The 16,088-nt window shown below is 43.7% G+C and overlaps 2 protein-coding genes across 2 annotated transcripts; both read left to right on the top strand.

Annotated features, from left to right (window-relative positions):
- Positions 1 to 179: 179 nt before the first annotated feature.
- Positions 180 to 10,575, top strand: LOC311033146 (limbin-like). Its single transcript, XM_084040377.1, has 23 exons — positions 180 to 675; positions 923 to 998; positions 1,324 to 1,505; positions 1,602 to 1,658; positions 1,810 to 1,996; positions 2,087 to 2,187; positions 2,285 to 2,350; positions 2,461 to 2,595; positions 2,839 to 2,978; positions 3,384 to 3,708; positions 3,823 to 4,062; positions 4,187 to 4,362; positions 4,643 to 4,802; positions 4,923 to 5,099; positions 5,240 to 5,526; positions 5,794 to 5,968; positions 6,514 to 6,657; positions 6,806 to 7,033; positions 7,194 to 7,426; positions 7,519 to 7,606; positions 7,768 to 7,943; positions 9,498 to 9,599; positions 9,808 to 10,575. Exons 1-23 carry the CDS (start codon positions 445 to 447, stop codon positions 10,184 to 10,186), a joined length of 4,065 nt encoding a protein of 1,354 aa, XP_083896503.1. The 5' UTR covers positions 180 to 444; the 3' UTR covers positions 10,187 to 10,575.
- Positions 10,576 to 10,645: 70 nt separating this feature from the next.
- LOC311033153 (uncharacterized protein) lies at positions 10,646 to 12,727 on the top strand. Its single transcript, XM_084040390.1, has 4 exons — positions 10,646 to 11,085; positions 11,184 to 11,228; positions 11,662 to 11,808; positions 11,894 to 12,727. The coding sequence occupies exons 1-4, from the start codon at positions 10,780 to 10,782 to the stop codon at positions 11,993 to 11,995; spliced, it is 600 nt and encodes a 199-aa protein (XP_083896516.1). The 5' UTR covers positions 10,646 to 10,779; the 3' UTR covers positions 11,996 to 12,727.
- The last annotated feature ends 3,361 nt before the right edge of the window (positions 12,728 to 16,088 follow it).

Below are 16,088 nucleotides of genomic sequence, written 5' to 3'. Positions count from 1 at the left end.
ATACTTTGAATAGATATGATATACTCCTGTTATTACTTTGTATATTTATATATGTTTAGGTATCCACAGAACGTCGCACGGGCTCATCCGTTACGTTTTAATTTGAAGGCCGTGACCGGAAACACTTTTATGTACTTTGTTTAATTTTCCGTTGAGGAGTTTCCCGTTTTTCCCAAGTTTTAGAAATGTTTGTTTTCCGAAGTTGTGCAGTAACGGCGCCCATGAACCTTGTTTGCATGTTTAACTCTTTGAAATCGCGTCCATAGTTATACGACTAAGATGTGCTTTTTCGCCAGAAACGCCGCTACAGTTGATGTCTCAAGAAACGGGGGGGGGAAACGTTGGGAATGTTTTCATGGCAGATTTTTAATAGTGGCGGCGGGCAGAAATGCAGCCAGCTAGCTAACGGCTCTCCTCGGTGAGAGGACCGCGCCGAACTTACGAATGTTTCAGGTACACTTTATCGCGAAGAGGATCGCGCTATGGTCGTTTATCTTGAATATCCAAGTGTCGCGTTTGTGTGCACCTCCTTCGCACTCGCGGCGCGAGACTCGGCGTGCCGGTGTACCTGAGTCCGTCGCGAGACCTCCGCCTTGTTTTAACGGTAACGTTACGTGTGAGGATGCGTCGTGGTACACAACACTACCACCGCCTCCCTTTTCGGAGAAACAAGAGGTGAGTGGGGAACTTTTCCCGTGTCAAGAACCCACATTTGGTGTCACAACAGCCCCCAATCTCTCCCGTGTGTAAGGTCTAGCCTCTCAGCAGCTAACGTCACACAGCACGTCTCCCTAGTTTGACTTCCTAACAATTACTATACTCTTTTTGTGTCATTACATGTCATATCTAGTCATGCTTTTATCGGTATCCATGTTTATGCATGACATATTTAATGTACCATACTGATTTTTTCCATTGCCAGAGCCTCTCCAGTACCCACGTAATGCAACATGAACCCGGTGGGAAATCAGCAGAGCAGACATTCCTTAGTATTGATGGTTTGTTCTTTAATTTTATATGTCAACAATACATTAATAACGTAACTCATTTCTGTGCAAACAGCAGAACACTGTAGCCTAAGTATAAGTCTTTATTGGGTTAATTCTGTCTGTTTCCCCCCCACGCTGTACATGTACAGATGATGTAAAGTATGTATTTTTAACGTTGCAAATGTATGATATACAGATTATACAAAAAGTATTTTTCACACAGATAAATAGAAAGCGTATGTATATTTATGCATATATGTAAGCATTAATTTATTTACTGTCAATTTCAGGCATTGTAACTGAATGTACAAACAGGCTGTATTTAACCCGGCAGGTACAATGGAAATCAGTGGGCCCATGGCGTTGTCTGCAGAGGGCCCGCTCTCTTCTTCAGCTTCTGCTGGACCATGGGAACACACTCTTTACGTACCACTCACCTACATGTCAAACATCTTGCCACTCCGGAACCGCAGAAGCACACTCGCCAGATACAACCCGAGCCTTACTTTGCCTCAGGTGTGTTTCCTTGCTAGAGTGACTGACTTTCATCCATTATGTAGTATGCAATGCACCCGTTTTATATAACATTATGATTGTGATATGTTTCTGCAGACTCAGAGTGTGGCACCTCCATCTGCATTTGGGGTCAAATTTCATAAGTGTGCACAGGTAAATCAACACAGTCCATTTTATCCCTCTGCATCTAGTTCTGACATATTTAGCTGGACTTGAGTTTTTCACCTGCAAATGAACACGTTAAAGACCATCCAGCATTAAATCTTCTGCATCTCTTCCTGCTGCTCGATCATCTGGTCCCCAGGTGAAGCTGGACACAGACCCTCCTCAGCTGACGTTCTTCCTGCTGATTCACAACATGGGTCCATTGGGTGGCACCAACCTGTCACAGGTGGCTATCCGGGACTCCATCTCTGGAATTGTACCCCTAAAATCTGAAGGCAGAGTGGTGGAAAGAGGCTACCAGACGTTTGCCATCGATTCACTCTCTGGTATGTCTTGGAGTCACTTTGTCAAAAAAGATGCATTTTCTGCCTGCTGCATCCACAATAAATAACATTTCACTGAATGTACTGTTTTAGCTGGATCCCAGGTTGTTGTCAACTATACCGCTCACATAAGGAGTCACAAGAGTGAAGTCCTGGACCTTCCAGCTTTTCTCACCTTCTCTAATGCCTCACAGGTAAGTTTTTCTTCTCCCTTTTCACAAATATCATTATTTTCACCACAATAAGAACATGTTCTGTTTTCTTACCCAGAGTATTTAATTGACTCCACAGAATGATGTCAGTATGTTTGGTCCATTAACAGCTAATCTAACCTTGAGGGTGAATTCCACCGACAGGGTAAGTTGTGCATCCTTCCTGGAAACACGCCTGCAGCTTCAAGCGTTTCATGTTTTGTTCTTCTTGTACTGTCCAACACTGATTTGATGACTTTCTGCCCACCATTGCAGATTTATCCTAACCATGGGGTCCATTTTGCTGGATTTGTTGCTGGGTTCTTTCTTACGTTGATACTGCTCTCACTGGGATTTCTGGCCATGAACCTGATAGGTCTCAGAACCAGGCTGAACCTTCTCCAGCAAAGGGTATCACAAATTCAAATGCAATTTGTTCTAGTTCAGCATAATAACTGTTTTTAAAACCTCATTTATTTCTGTATTACATGTGGTATGAACAATATTTGTGTTTTTTAATGTCATGAATGTGCTGTTGATGCAAAAATACATGTTTTCTCAAATTAATGTCTGTATATTTTTCTCATTCTTGTATGTTTTATGATTAACTTCAGGTATATGATAATGCGCTTTGCATATATTTTCTTTCCTCAGAGAAACCGGAGCGATTCAGACCCTGAGTACGCAGACTGCAACATGAGTGAGACTGTTAAAGACGAGGCTGCGTTTGAAGACAAGATGGTGGACACCATGGTGCTGGAGGATCCCCACAACATGTACCAGGCTTTGGAGAAGTGAGTTGATGTGTCAAGAAGTATTTAAATATCTCCCTAGAGGGCTTGCTGTCTTATAATGGAACAGAAATATTCAAAATGACCACCAAGTGGGAGAAGTTGGCAGTTGAAAGGTATTATATACAGATACTCTATTAAACTGGAGTTAGGAATGTATCTTTCTGTTTAATTTCAGTGATAAAAAGAACTTAATATTTGTGAACTGCTGGTGCTTTGTGTTGCTTTCCACTGAGCTACATTCTCACCCAAATCAGTAAATCACATCTAACTACCTCAAAGACTTTTGTGTGTTATAATTTAGTTTTTATTGTCATAAATGTCTCCTGTTATTATCAAATTCAATATAATCCTTCTCACTGAAAACTCACAATGTACCCTGCTTATTCTTCATTGTATCCCCGTAAGCCTTGAAATGTCCACGCTGCTGCATGCCACCAATAACCTGGAGGCCACCCGGATTCAGATCTACAAGGACGTGATGTCCTCCCTGCTGGGTGGCCTGCGTTCCCGGGGCCAGGCCAGCACCCAGGCCCACCAGAGGCTCCTCAGTGTGCTCCACGGACAGATGCTGGGCATGGAGGGTCGTCTGAAGGAGGAGCGAGGGGCCCGGATGGCGGCTCTGGCTGGCCGGTGTAACCTGGAGACTCGGGAAGAAATGGAAGCAGAACACCACAGAGAAGCTGCTGAGAAGGCCCAAGCCGAGCTGCTGTGTCAGCATGCAGACCAACAGGTAATGAAAAGTCATTCCTTGGGGAAGTAACGTTCTGTTTTTTGAACAGATCTGAGAGAATCCTGTTTAGTTTATTGCTTTCATTACATACTGTAAACCTCATTCTGTTGCTAGGAGCTCCTCCGCTGCAGTGTCCTCCTGGAGAAGCTGCACAAGCTGAGCCAGAGTCAGCTCCAGCGCATCCTCTTGGTCCGACATGAAGAAGCTTCAGGAAAGGTCCAGAGGCAAATCATCGAGTGGCGCCGGGTGGAGCTGCACAAGATTTTCTCTGAAGAACTGGAGGAGGCCACCAGGATGGGAGAGTTGGAGAAGACCACAGCAAAGAGTCTTCAACACGATTACTTTGACTGTCAAGTGAGCATCCGCATTACAGTTCTGACACACAGACTTTTCAGCTACCTGCATTTGTGCTAATCATTACAAACACGAAGCAAACGTTTGAAATCCGTTCTGAGACATGTCCCTCTTTTCTGACCAGGATCAGCTCGAGGAGATGTTGGACGTGGTCCTCGCCAATCAGCGCTATGTGCTCGCTGAGCGTCATGCACAGAGGAAGTTCCTGGTGCACAGCCTTCACAGCCTCAACAGCCTGATTTCCAACAGCTTCTCCAGCACCTCCAGCAACCTGGACAGCTGGTTCACTCACATCAGGAGGTCGGTGCCTAATGAAGTCATAGCGATAGCATCGTGTGACGGTCATGTCATATCTAGTTGCACTACACATTAAATATAGTCAAATTATTATTCATTATAATTGAAATATGTACTGTATTATAAGAGCCTGTAGAGCTTCTCATTGTGATGTAAAAAGATGACATATGATGTAAGCACTTATTTATGGTTCAACTTTGAAGGCAGCTCTAATCTTGCACAATATAATCAAGCTGGACTAGGAGTTGTGTTTTAACCTGGTGTGCTTTCATCTCTCCACCAGAGGGAGCGTTGTGCCTACAGAGCAGATAGACCAGCTACAGGAGAAGGCCCAGAAAGAGCTGGTGATGGTGAGGCAGAGATTGGATGAGGTGCTGTGTCAAGAGAGGAGAGCCATGCGCTGTGGACTGATTAAGAAGAGGCGGGAGCTCATCTCTGACACGGTGAGGGGGGACCATGCATATTCAGGGATTTATATCCCTTGTGGATTGATGCCACAAAACCTGTTCATGTCACTGATCAATTAGTATACCACATTTAATCCTGATCCCTGCCTTCTGCAGCTGCAGGTCCACAAGCAGAGACAGAAGGACCTGTCCGGTCTGTCCAAGGGTCTGGAGGGAAGAAGGGATGTAGCTCAACACCTGCACTGTTGGCAGAACCTACTGACAGCTCACAGTTTGGAGCTGGCAGAGCTCATCAACAACCTGGATGAGGAGGCTGCTGCCGACATCCGCAAGGTGCCGCTCCAACAGTACACCATCACACACAGTCATGACTAGTCACTTCGTAATGCACATTAAAAACCCCACACACGATCATCCCACTGAGCTTGATTAAGTGATTTACTCCCTGTATTGATCCTCTACCTCTTCTCTAGGTGACCATGCGTGTGATCCAAGGTGCCATAACAGAAATCAAAGCCATCCAGCCTTCTGCAACCCAGGCCCTGCTAACACTCTTGCCTCCAGGGGCGCCACGCTCCCTGCTGCAGGTTGAACCGGATGTAGGAGCGAGTGCTGTCTTGCAGGGCCAGGAACGGTTGCACCAGGAAGGCAAGGCGGCCTTACACACCCTCAGCTGCACCAGAGAGGCTCTCAGGGAGGCCACGGAGAGAGAACTGCAGGAGCAGAGGGAGCTCAGGGCCCACTGCAGAGCTTTCTTCAGGTCAGTGATATAATAACTTTCATTTCTTTTTGGGGAATCCAAAGGAAAGTCCCTTGTGTGTGTGTGTGTTTCTATTAATTGAATTCTTGAAGAGGTGGATAGAGAATGAATACATCAGCAACTTTTGTGGATTGAAAAACAGGAACAAACAATTAATCAAACCATCCTGGATAAACGTTATTCCACTCTCGACACAGTGAACATGTAAACCTCCACGGTGGCTCCCCCGGTGTGTTTATCTGTCGTCCTTTTCTTTTTCTGTGTCAGATGTTTGTGTTTCTCCCAGTTGGCTCTGTCTGAAGATGACCGGCTAAGGATGAAACTCGAGTTTCAAAAGTGTCTGTCTGTGATAGACCGCTGCCTGGTGCTGCCCCACGCTGTCTCCAGAACCAAACTCCACACCGCTCTGGCAGATTGGAGAAAGGAAAGCGAGCAACAAATGGTGAGCACAAAATCACACATTACTGAATTCGCTGCTCTTAAAGCCTGTGTGGGGGGATTTTAATATTCTGACATTGGCTACTACTAGTCGTTCTATCTAATACAAATGTCACCGTGGCGCAATGCATACTGCTATACTTCTTTTGGTGTAATATTAACATAACTGACAACAGCTCAGAATTAAAATGTGTCTGTAATCCTCTTTTAATGCTTCCCTCTCTACGTCCATTTCTTCCACTCTATGCTAACTTTATGATATTTTTCTGTTTTGAATCTCCTCATGATGCATTTAAAGTATACAGTTATGTATTAAACTATAGCAGGATATAATGGTGCATTCAATTAAGTTAGAAATGGAGAATGGCGACCACCAGTGCAAACCACAATGCGATCGCTCTCAACTGTGTGGCCGCTGGAAGAGTGCCCATTGTTGTTCAGAAATAATGAAGGGCTACACAGAGGGGTTTCATTTCTAATCATGTCATAACAGCATGCACGGAGTCATATCCCAACCAACGCATGGGTATTGTGTGTTTTTTTTTGCAGACGACTGTGCAATCCAAGGGGAAAACCAGCGAGGCCAGGCAGAAAACGGACATATCTGACCTGCTGCTTTTCCAACATAGGCTCGAGGACAGGATCCAACTCTTTGAGAAGGAGAAAGAGACGGAGAGTGGCGTCATGAACAAGGTAATGCAGTAAGTTGCCTGAAAGGCAAAAAGTGACCAGCTGAAACCATCTCTTTGAAGGAAATCACTCTCCGTGTTAAAGTTCAATGTCTAGATTGTGATTGTATTCATACGAGATAACTGTAATCCATCCATCCTTACATTGGCAGGTCATGGAGGAGATGACGATGGAGAGAGAGGATGCTCTGCGCTGTCATGGGGACAGCCTGGCGATGCAGATGGCTACCCTCCACTACCAGAAGGCAGAGAGGAGGACCAAAGTCTTGGAGACCTCCAGAGCAATGCTCACTCTGCACAGCCTGCTCATCCAGCAGCTGAGAGAGAGGAAGAATCTGGAGAGACAAGACATGGCCCAGAGTATACAGAACCACTGCTTGGTAGGCATTTCTTGACTCTAAGTTAATGCCTACAGGCATATTCTAATATTGAAACTAATGTGTGAATTCAAATCTCCTTTCTCGTGTTTCCTCTCACACTTTTACTTTCTCATTGAGCCGCATAGACTCGTATTAAAGTGTAATCTGATGCTTGCCACAGGGCCTCGAGGAAGCTGAACAACAGCTTCAGAATGAGAGGACAGAGCTGGACAACCTGCAGTTGTCTCGGGCCAGAGTCGCTTCAAATCTCGCACAGAGCGAGCTCTCTGATGAGGATGGGGAGGAAAGTGAGGAAGAGAGACTATTTCAGTTGCAGCAGGATTGCAGGATGATATCCATCCTCCAGGAGGCGCTCTACAAGAGCAATCAGGTCATCACGGTGTTGGCGGAGAGGTGAGCTGTGTTCTCCCTGGAGTGAGGAGGAATTCCGTGGATTGACTCAGCTCATTAAATTTTACTGTGTTGAAACTCTCTGGTGCTTTCAGGTTGCAGGAAACGACTGGCAACAATCAAGTCATGGAAGATTTAAAAGAGCAAATGGAGCTCAGGAGACTCTATGCAAACTGTGACCAGGTCTGAATTTATGGAGTCTTCTTTTTCTCTGATGTTCGATTCAACACAAGCATATTAATGGAATGGGGAAAATACAGGGACTTTCATGTATGTGTTGCCTGCCAGAGGAAGTAGAGGAAAACTGTATTTAAGGTGGCTCTGTGCCCTGCTCTGCATCTCAGGATCTGGAGTTTGCATCTCGGCTGGTGAAGCAGAGTCAGGTGTCTGCTGAGGTTCTCCTAGAGGCCCTGCGTCTCCTCCTCCCCACCCTGCCCGAAAGCGAACTCCTCTCCATCACCGACGCCCTCTGCCCCAAACAGCACCCTGTATCATCATCTGCAGAGCAGGAGAACCCAGGGTAAGAACCAGGTTTAGTGTGCATAATCCAGCCAAACCTTTTGGATGGCACGAGTCTAGTCCATGTTATTTTCTCCCCCCTCCTTTTTTTTATAGTGAAAAAATATTGAGCAAATTGAATATTGTGAAAACCTTTTTGCCCAACGTACGCAGCCAAACCCTGTTTGAACGTGATTCTACAAGAGGGTTTTTCCCCCAAGCCAAGATGGAGAGATAAATGATTATACTCATCATTTAATTTCCTGATACGCTCGATCACTCATGTTTATCCCCCGCTGAGTTTGGATCATTTTCCCAATGAGTCATGTGTCATGCGTGAGGACCGGAGGAAATGAAAATGCTCAGTTTGGAACAATATGCGAGACGTGTGGTTTTTCTTTTCTTTTTCTTGTTTCTTGCTTTTTGTTTGCAGCATGATTTATGCATTCTCTACAGCAGTTTAAAATCTTCCTGAAATATGTAGCTTACATTTTAATTAGGGGGGAAAGAAGAAGTTGAGTTTGTTGGATCTGACCTAGACTTACTGACTGGGTTGTTAATACTTTGAGATCCTTGATATCACCTTATTTATGGCCATGCAGTCTGTGTTGCAGCGGTACTCGTTAGACCCGGTGACACCGGGGTAAGTGAAGTGTAAGATGGATATGGTGACGACCACAGCAGTTGAAACAAGGTTCTGGCAAAGCAGCTAAGAGTGTGGGGGGGAAACATCACAAACATCACACACAGACACAGAGAGACCGACAGGGGGGATTCTGGGTCACGGTTATTTTAAAAGCACAAAATAAATGATCAAAGAGAGACGAAGTGGACGGGAAATTAGCTCGATCAACCAGCACTGTGTGAAAGAACCATCTATGTAAGTTACCATTTATGCTTTCTAGAGTCATCTTCTTATTTTGAGCCCATATATTCTCCCTCATTCATACGTCTGGCAGATCTGGCTTGCTATTAAACGCTATTTTCAACCGTGGCTCACTCATTTTGGACATAAAAATAATGCATCAAGCCTAAGTTACATAAAGGAAAAAAGGTGTGCACTGCTGTCCTCCTCCCTCCTGCTCCTTGTGTAGTATTTTACCTAGTTTGAATTTACTGTACGTGTTCTTAAATGTGTGTGACGGATTTAGTGCAGCATCTGATTCATATGTCATCACACTCCAGTAACCTGTGAAATACCCTTAATGCAATTGAATGGCATGTTTTAGACCTACTGATGAAAAAGGGACTTTTCCATTTTGCTTTATGAACATTGTAGTCAACAGTTTACACACATATCATATAGACTTACTTGATTTGTTTTTTAAAGCTCCAAGAATGTATTTACTCTTTCCATTTACTATGGGAAGATGCTCTCTTCATGCAGCTACACATGCAGCAATCTGAAATATGAGTTATTCTAAAGGAAAATATCCTTGGCTGTTTTTTGCAGTTGGAATGATCCATATCTATTAGTTCATTTGACATTTGTTTTACTTTTAATGGAAAAGACCACAAAGCTCTCCCTCCAGAGAGAGCCACCAGCATTATAATATTCTGCTGACTTTCTGACCAGGTGTGCCAGGGGGTTGAACAGACTGCTTCCTGTCAAACTGAGAGAAGACGTGGTGCATAGAAATATGCAAACTATGCCAAGCTGCACGGTAGAAAGCGTGAGGTGAGTTCATCACGTTTTGTTCTTAGCTGCTATATAAAGACTTGATGTCACGCTACAATCGAGACAATCGTAGACCATTCCTATATTGACGTGTAATGCAACATTTGTCAGTTACGTGGCTGGGCCGCGGTGACCACATGCATGAGGTAAGCACTTGAACACTCCAATCCCACTAACAGCAGCTCCTTTGTCCTCACAAATCTCCCAGACTCCAGGAAAAGAGGCAAAGTTTGCTGGAAAAACTGCTCCCTCGATCTCGTCTACTGGCTCCTCGAGATGTTGCACGGCTGCTGGTTGAAGAGAAAGGATCGGCCATGACTGAAAACACGGTTCCACGGCAGCAAAATGACACTGCAAAGGAAAGGATTGTGGACAGAGTGAAAGAAACACTGTGCAGCCCGGCGGAGGAACACATGATCCCAGCCTCGGGCAGCAGTGTGCTGGGCGTCCCAGCAGCCGGAGGGAGGTTGTTTGTGTTCCGGGATCCACCTGAATCGAGTGGCAGTGTGGTGGCTCCTAAAAGACAGAGGAAAAGGAACTTTCTCAATCTGAAGAAAGGCTCAGTGGCTCCAACGAACCTACCTTGAGACTTACAAAGCAACGTTTTTTAACTTTTTCATGATGGTGGTACTATCTATGCCTTTTAAAATGTTTGTTACATGGTGGCCATACAAAGGTTCACTCAATTAATTGCATTGAATCGTCTTTTAAATGGTGGTAAAATGTAGATTTACTGAGACGATGTGAAAGACAACGTGTTTTGGGAAAGAGAACAGATGAACCATCTTCCCGTAGTATTACTGTGCACTGCATTAGTATCAAAGAGTATTATTATTATCATTCATGTTGAAAGCTCCAGATAGAAGACATGTTACTGAGTTTTGTGTGAGGATTGTATACACTTTAACTCTATGTGCACAGGTACATTTAAAGGTAACCAAATAAATTCCATATGTGGTCAAATTAACATTGTTTTCCCTTTGATGAACCTCAACACTACAAATCCAATTGTCTTGTTTTGAAATGTGCTCGATCCCAGCTGACGGTCAACAGCTGATCTGAACCATTGTCAGAACTACAACAGCAGAAGTTGGCAGTGTCATCAGCAGGAAAAGCTCAATCACTCCTGGTATTTATAGCGTGGACGTGAACTTTTCCCAACAGCAGCAGCAGACCCCGAATGTTTTTCTCAGCCTCGCTGCGCGCCCACGTCATCGCCAGCCCTCCTCTACCGCTCCATCCTGGAAACCGCCGCCAGTCCTCCTCTTCACTATTCGGACCGTCGTTGTGTGTCGCAGCGGTTGAAGCGGTCCGAGCAGCGCTGTTATCCGTCATGAGGCTGCAGGGACTCCGCGCTCTCGCGTGCTTCTTCTTCAGCTTGGTCTGTCTGTCGGAGTGCGCGCCCCCGACCTGCTACTCCAGAGCGCTCGGCCTGAGCAAAGAAGTCATGGCTCTGCTGGATAAGATCCACACGTACCACCGCACGGTGAGCTTCGCATCGTCACGTCGGGTCAATCATAAACCATGCATGCTTGTTTTGCAGAAACTCTTATGTTTATATGTGTTTTTTTGTTTGGGTTGCAGAAAACATGCGCAGAGGATCTGCCCACGATCTTCATCGATGTGCATGTAAGTAGAAAACAATGGGGTTGTGCATTATGTGGGGAAGGGTAGATGATGGATTTGCAACAGCTCCCCCTCACTGGTAAACATTTAGACTTTTTTTTTGTCCGAATTCCAGATGGATATTAAGAAATGTTAGGGTTAATTTAATACAAAACCAGTATGTTTACAAAAATCCAAGTTGGACATGAGCTGTAACTTTCACTCATCATGCAGGGAGCTAATTCAAACACAATCAAATCAATGTGTACTCAGACCAAATCTCATATGGATCCATGGCCTAGTTGTATGTTTAAAGGCTTATGAGACCATTTGAGTAGTCTAGGTTCCAAAAAGTGTAATATATATGAATAAATAATAAAAAAAATCATTGAGAATACTTCATTAGATGTGTTGCAATGAGTATCATTTTAAAAATAACTTTTTCATATCTTTCCAGAACTCCTGCGTCACGACCAAGCTCCGTGACTTCCTCTATGTGGTGCTGAACCATCCGGACCAGCACTGCAGACAGCTACCCAGGATGGTGCTGCTCAAACGCAAAATCCAGAACCTGCACACCATCGTCACCAGGATCTGCTATCGGGTAAGAGCGTCTCAAACAGCGTCGCCACAACATTCTTTGTTTTCAAGATTCTTGTTTTCAAGATTTGTCTTTGCTCCGCTTGCAGGACCTGGTGTTTTTCACAGACGACTGTGAGGCCATTGATACTGGACACATCAGGCCTCACTATGCAGAGGACAGGCTTCAGCTCCTGCAAGAGGAGAGATGAGCAACACACACACACACAGCAGGCGACAGGCCTACATCCGTCTGTTGCATTCATAAAAACACATCAGCTATAGAATGGTAACACATGTACAAAACACACGCCACAGCCGGCACTATATTAGACGCATCGTAAAACAACACACAGCGTACTGTTTTCGTGTTGCACCTTAGTTGGCACGCCGTCCGCCGTGGACCTCATGTTAGCAGACATGTGTGGCTACATTCCAGCAAGGAGCGCAGAAGTTTCCACAGGAAATTTGCTGAATGCCAACCATGCCGATGGAAACCTTGCAATAATAAAGCAGTAAGAGATGCTTGTGAGCCGGGCTTAACCGCTGCTTACTTACCAGGGCTGATCAAAGGTTCATGTGTCATTAAGAGAAATATGTTGTGTTGCCATAACCCTTGGTCTGACTAACGCATCTTAAAGGAGCACTATACTGCATTTGGTAAACATTTTGAAGAGCAGGTCATAGTTGTTGGATGGATTTTCTAAGCATGGCTTTTTCTCACACTCGGCTCGTGAGCACGCTCCTTTTTTTTTACTTGTGTTTTATACCGAATAAGTTAGGACAATGCTGCTGCTTGTGGTGAAGCTGAAGAAAATTAATATTTTTCTTGGCCTTTAGCAGAATGGATATAAAACCAGAGAACCCTTACTGACACTTACCTGTTTTTATGTACACACATTATGTCTCACATTATCTAATAAAACTTTTCTTTATGTATCAGCTTTTACTAGATTTATTCTCTGAAGTCATTTCCAAAAGGTCTGCCAGATGATTCTGGGAAACACAAACTACAGAGACCAAACTGGCCCACGTCCAGTCTGTGAATCAACATGATGTCCTTTTTTTCTTTTTATTATTACATTTTTAACATGAGAGGTTATTTTCACTCTGACTTTTCACTCAGCATGTCACAATTACTGATGCGTTTTATTTTTATTGAGACAATAAGATGTCATCGCTGGACTAAATCATAGTTGCATTCCAAGTAACCACTGTTGAGGTCAAAGTACAAAAGCATTTTCTCTCTGCAAAACAAAGTAAACTGCTTTTGTGTTTTGAAAATGTGATTGAACTGAAAGTGGAGCTATGTGGCTTTTACACAAACCACCCCCCCACCCCACCCCCCGCTCTCACAAATAATGGTGCGGTTCCCATCATTTTGAGTGTTATGACATGTTGGGTTTGGGAACAAGTCTCCCTATTTGATTGAATGTATGACCTCTGTTGACCCCTGCTGGCCAGACCTGAGGACCTGCATACAGAAGGGCAGAAGTTGCTCAGTGTATTTTACACAGGTGATTTTGGGGGCATTTAGTCCCCATTAAATATGTCAAATAATTAGCTTTTCCCCATCATGTTTTACCTGATTTCATCCGTGTTTTGAATACATCAGGCCACGATGTTAGAGTTAAGTGTTTCCATGGAAACCACTGATTTCAACTCATGTCATGACTGTACCAAAATACATGCATGAAAATGTATTCTCTTGTGATAGGTAATCTATATTCAGCCAGCCTATATATTTTTGTGTCAAATGAGACCTATGTTCTTGTTGGCTTTTTTTCCATTCCAGCCAGACTCTCCCTGTTCCAGTGACAGACTCTCCAATACGACTTGGCTGCAATGTATTTAATGAATGACATAATCAAAGACACTCATTCAATGTGTTTGTGAATGATTTGTCTTTTGAATGTGCATCTCTGACAACATGCATGGATTCTTGACATGATTGATTGCGAACAAACAATCCATTCATCCATCCTTGCATATCTCCATCTTCTCTTTGACGTATCCCTCCCACACAGGGAGCCACATGTTCTCCTTTGCTTTTTGGTTCTTTGCTGCTGAACCCGGTGATGCAAATGTAGTGACGTGTTGCATCACAGATATACCCACAACTGGAAAAATAGGATACTTTACGTCTGTCATGTTTGCATATGGATGATGGCAGAGATCGCTTGTGTGCCATGTCTAGTTCATGTAAGGCCTGCAGCCTGCTACATTACATGATGACATCGTCCTAGTCAGGTTCACGCATCTGGTGCAGGATGCAGGACAGCCTTCAGCCGCCTTGAGGGTTTTTGGGTTGCCAGTTATGCAGGAACTTATTAGATAAGCCTCATCAGGCCCTGCTGCAGGCTGATTTCGAGGCAGGGTTCCCATGCATTTACTGTTGGCAATAATGCATGAGGTTTCTCCACAGAAAGAGTTTGGAGAGCTGTCACAAGGTGGTGCTGGTTGTTGTAGTTCTGTGTTGCCACATCATATCAGGAAGGTTCCCCATCAATTAATGTTGCTGAACAGGCAGCCATTAGAAGCCACCCTCTCTGTGTTTGTTTCACTGACAAGAGATGCCATTTAATAACAGAGATGCAGCACTGAAACCTCTCAAAATAGAACAAAATCTGCAGCCATTATGATGAAAAAGGTCCAAACGACCACCTGCTGTGATGAGAACTAACATAATGTTGATCAGCAAAATCTAGAGGTTTACTGCTTAATATGTGATCATTCTTTAAACGCTGGAACTAAAAAAACAATCGGTCACGTGCAGCAGATTATTTGAATCTCACAACACATGCTCATTCCATAACCACTTAACAGCTTGCAGTTTAATTGAGCCCATGTTGCAATGAGCATGACTTTTTCATTTGGTGCCAAGAATCAAGTCGTTGCACTACTGAACCGTCAGGTCTGAAGCGCTCAGTGCTAATTAACTAACCCAACAAAAACAAAAGATATTAGTCAGCAGTACATGGCTTGCTAGGAAATCAGCTTAATTGCCGTGGTTATTGATCGTCATTAGAGGGCCAGAATCCACATTATTTTCTATCATTAAGGCTGAATGAGAACAAAACCACAGGCGGCCAGATAATTTGACAATTTAATGCTGTGACACTGCACCAAAAATGCTAAATGCTGCACAATAAAAAAGCAACCACTTCGCCGAAGGGGAAACTAAACCATGCTCTGCTTTGTTGCAGTAAATTACCTTGTAAAGGACAGATCAGAAAGCTATTAAAGCATCAGTGATGCAGTTTGTGATGCAGTTTTGTTTATGGGTTGTTTTTTTTTCCAGGCAATTTTCCATCTCAATTAGCACTTTTATTGCATCTTTAAAAAAATGTTCCCTCATTAGTCCACGTAAGAAAACGTTCCCTGCTTAATTTCTAATAGATGATTGGCACATTCTGCACATGATGCTCAGTAATCTCGGTTCAAACTTTTCACATATTGGACCAAAACTGTCCATCAACAGCAAATGACTTTTGCTATGGTTTAAGGATTCAATGAATGGTCAAACAAAGGGATGTGAATTAAGTTGACCAAGCTAACTATCAACAGTTGTAATCAATACCTACTGGTATCTTAGTGGTTAACAACCTCAGTCTATAGTAAGTGGCCAAAATGACTTGATGAACGTAGGTCAACCAAAAACCTCACATTGAAAGTAGGCTGATACGCCACTGCCCTCTAGTGGACACTATAGGCAGTACAAACACCGTTTTCTTTAAGGTTTTTTTGATGATACAGTTTCAACTAAAAGCTCTGCTTCCAGGCGACAGTTGTCTTACCATTGCGGAATATCTGAACCGACCAGCCTACAAGTGATACATGATACAAGTAATATTTAATAAAGTAGGTATAAAGTATCTGTACACTTTCACAGTATGAAACTCGGGCTTCATGGTGAGTTTATTGCATGTCATTTTTTTTTAAATATGTCACTGCTCTTATATTTTCTGTAAATTCCCTATGGGAACATCTGGTTTTCTGCAGCTGGATTTATAGGTCTTTTTGGTAAAAGCAGCTGCGAGATATTGGTGATGAAGGCTATCTGGTAACCGAGCATTGATTTAGAACATTCTTGCTGCATTATTAATAGCATTTACAACACGTGGCGAGCCGTATTTTGTGGCCGAGGATGTGGCTCCGCATTCAAGTTTATACGATGTCCTTACATATATAGGCTATATTATATATTATATAGTTTAGTTATTAACCATGTTCTGCACCCGAAGGAACATCTCTCTCATATCCAGGACTCCAGGGGGGAAAAGCTGATTGTAAGTGTTGCCTTTT

The sequence above is a fragment of the Eutrigla gurnardus genome (assembly GCF_963514095.1).
Source record: "Eutrigla gurnardus genome assembly, chromosome: 2".
Classification (NCBI taxonomy): domain Eukaryota; kingdom Metazoa; phylum Chordata; class Actinopteri; order Perciformes; family Triglidae; genus Eutrigla; species Eutrigla gurnardus.
Note: the sequence above shows the minus strand (reverse complement) of the source record. Positions and strands in the feature narration are given on the sequence as shown.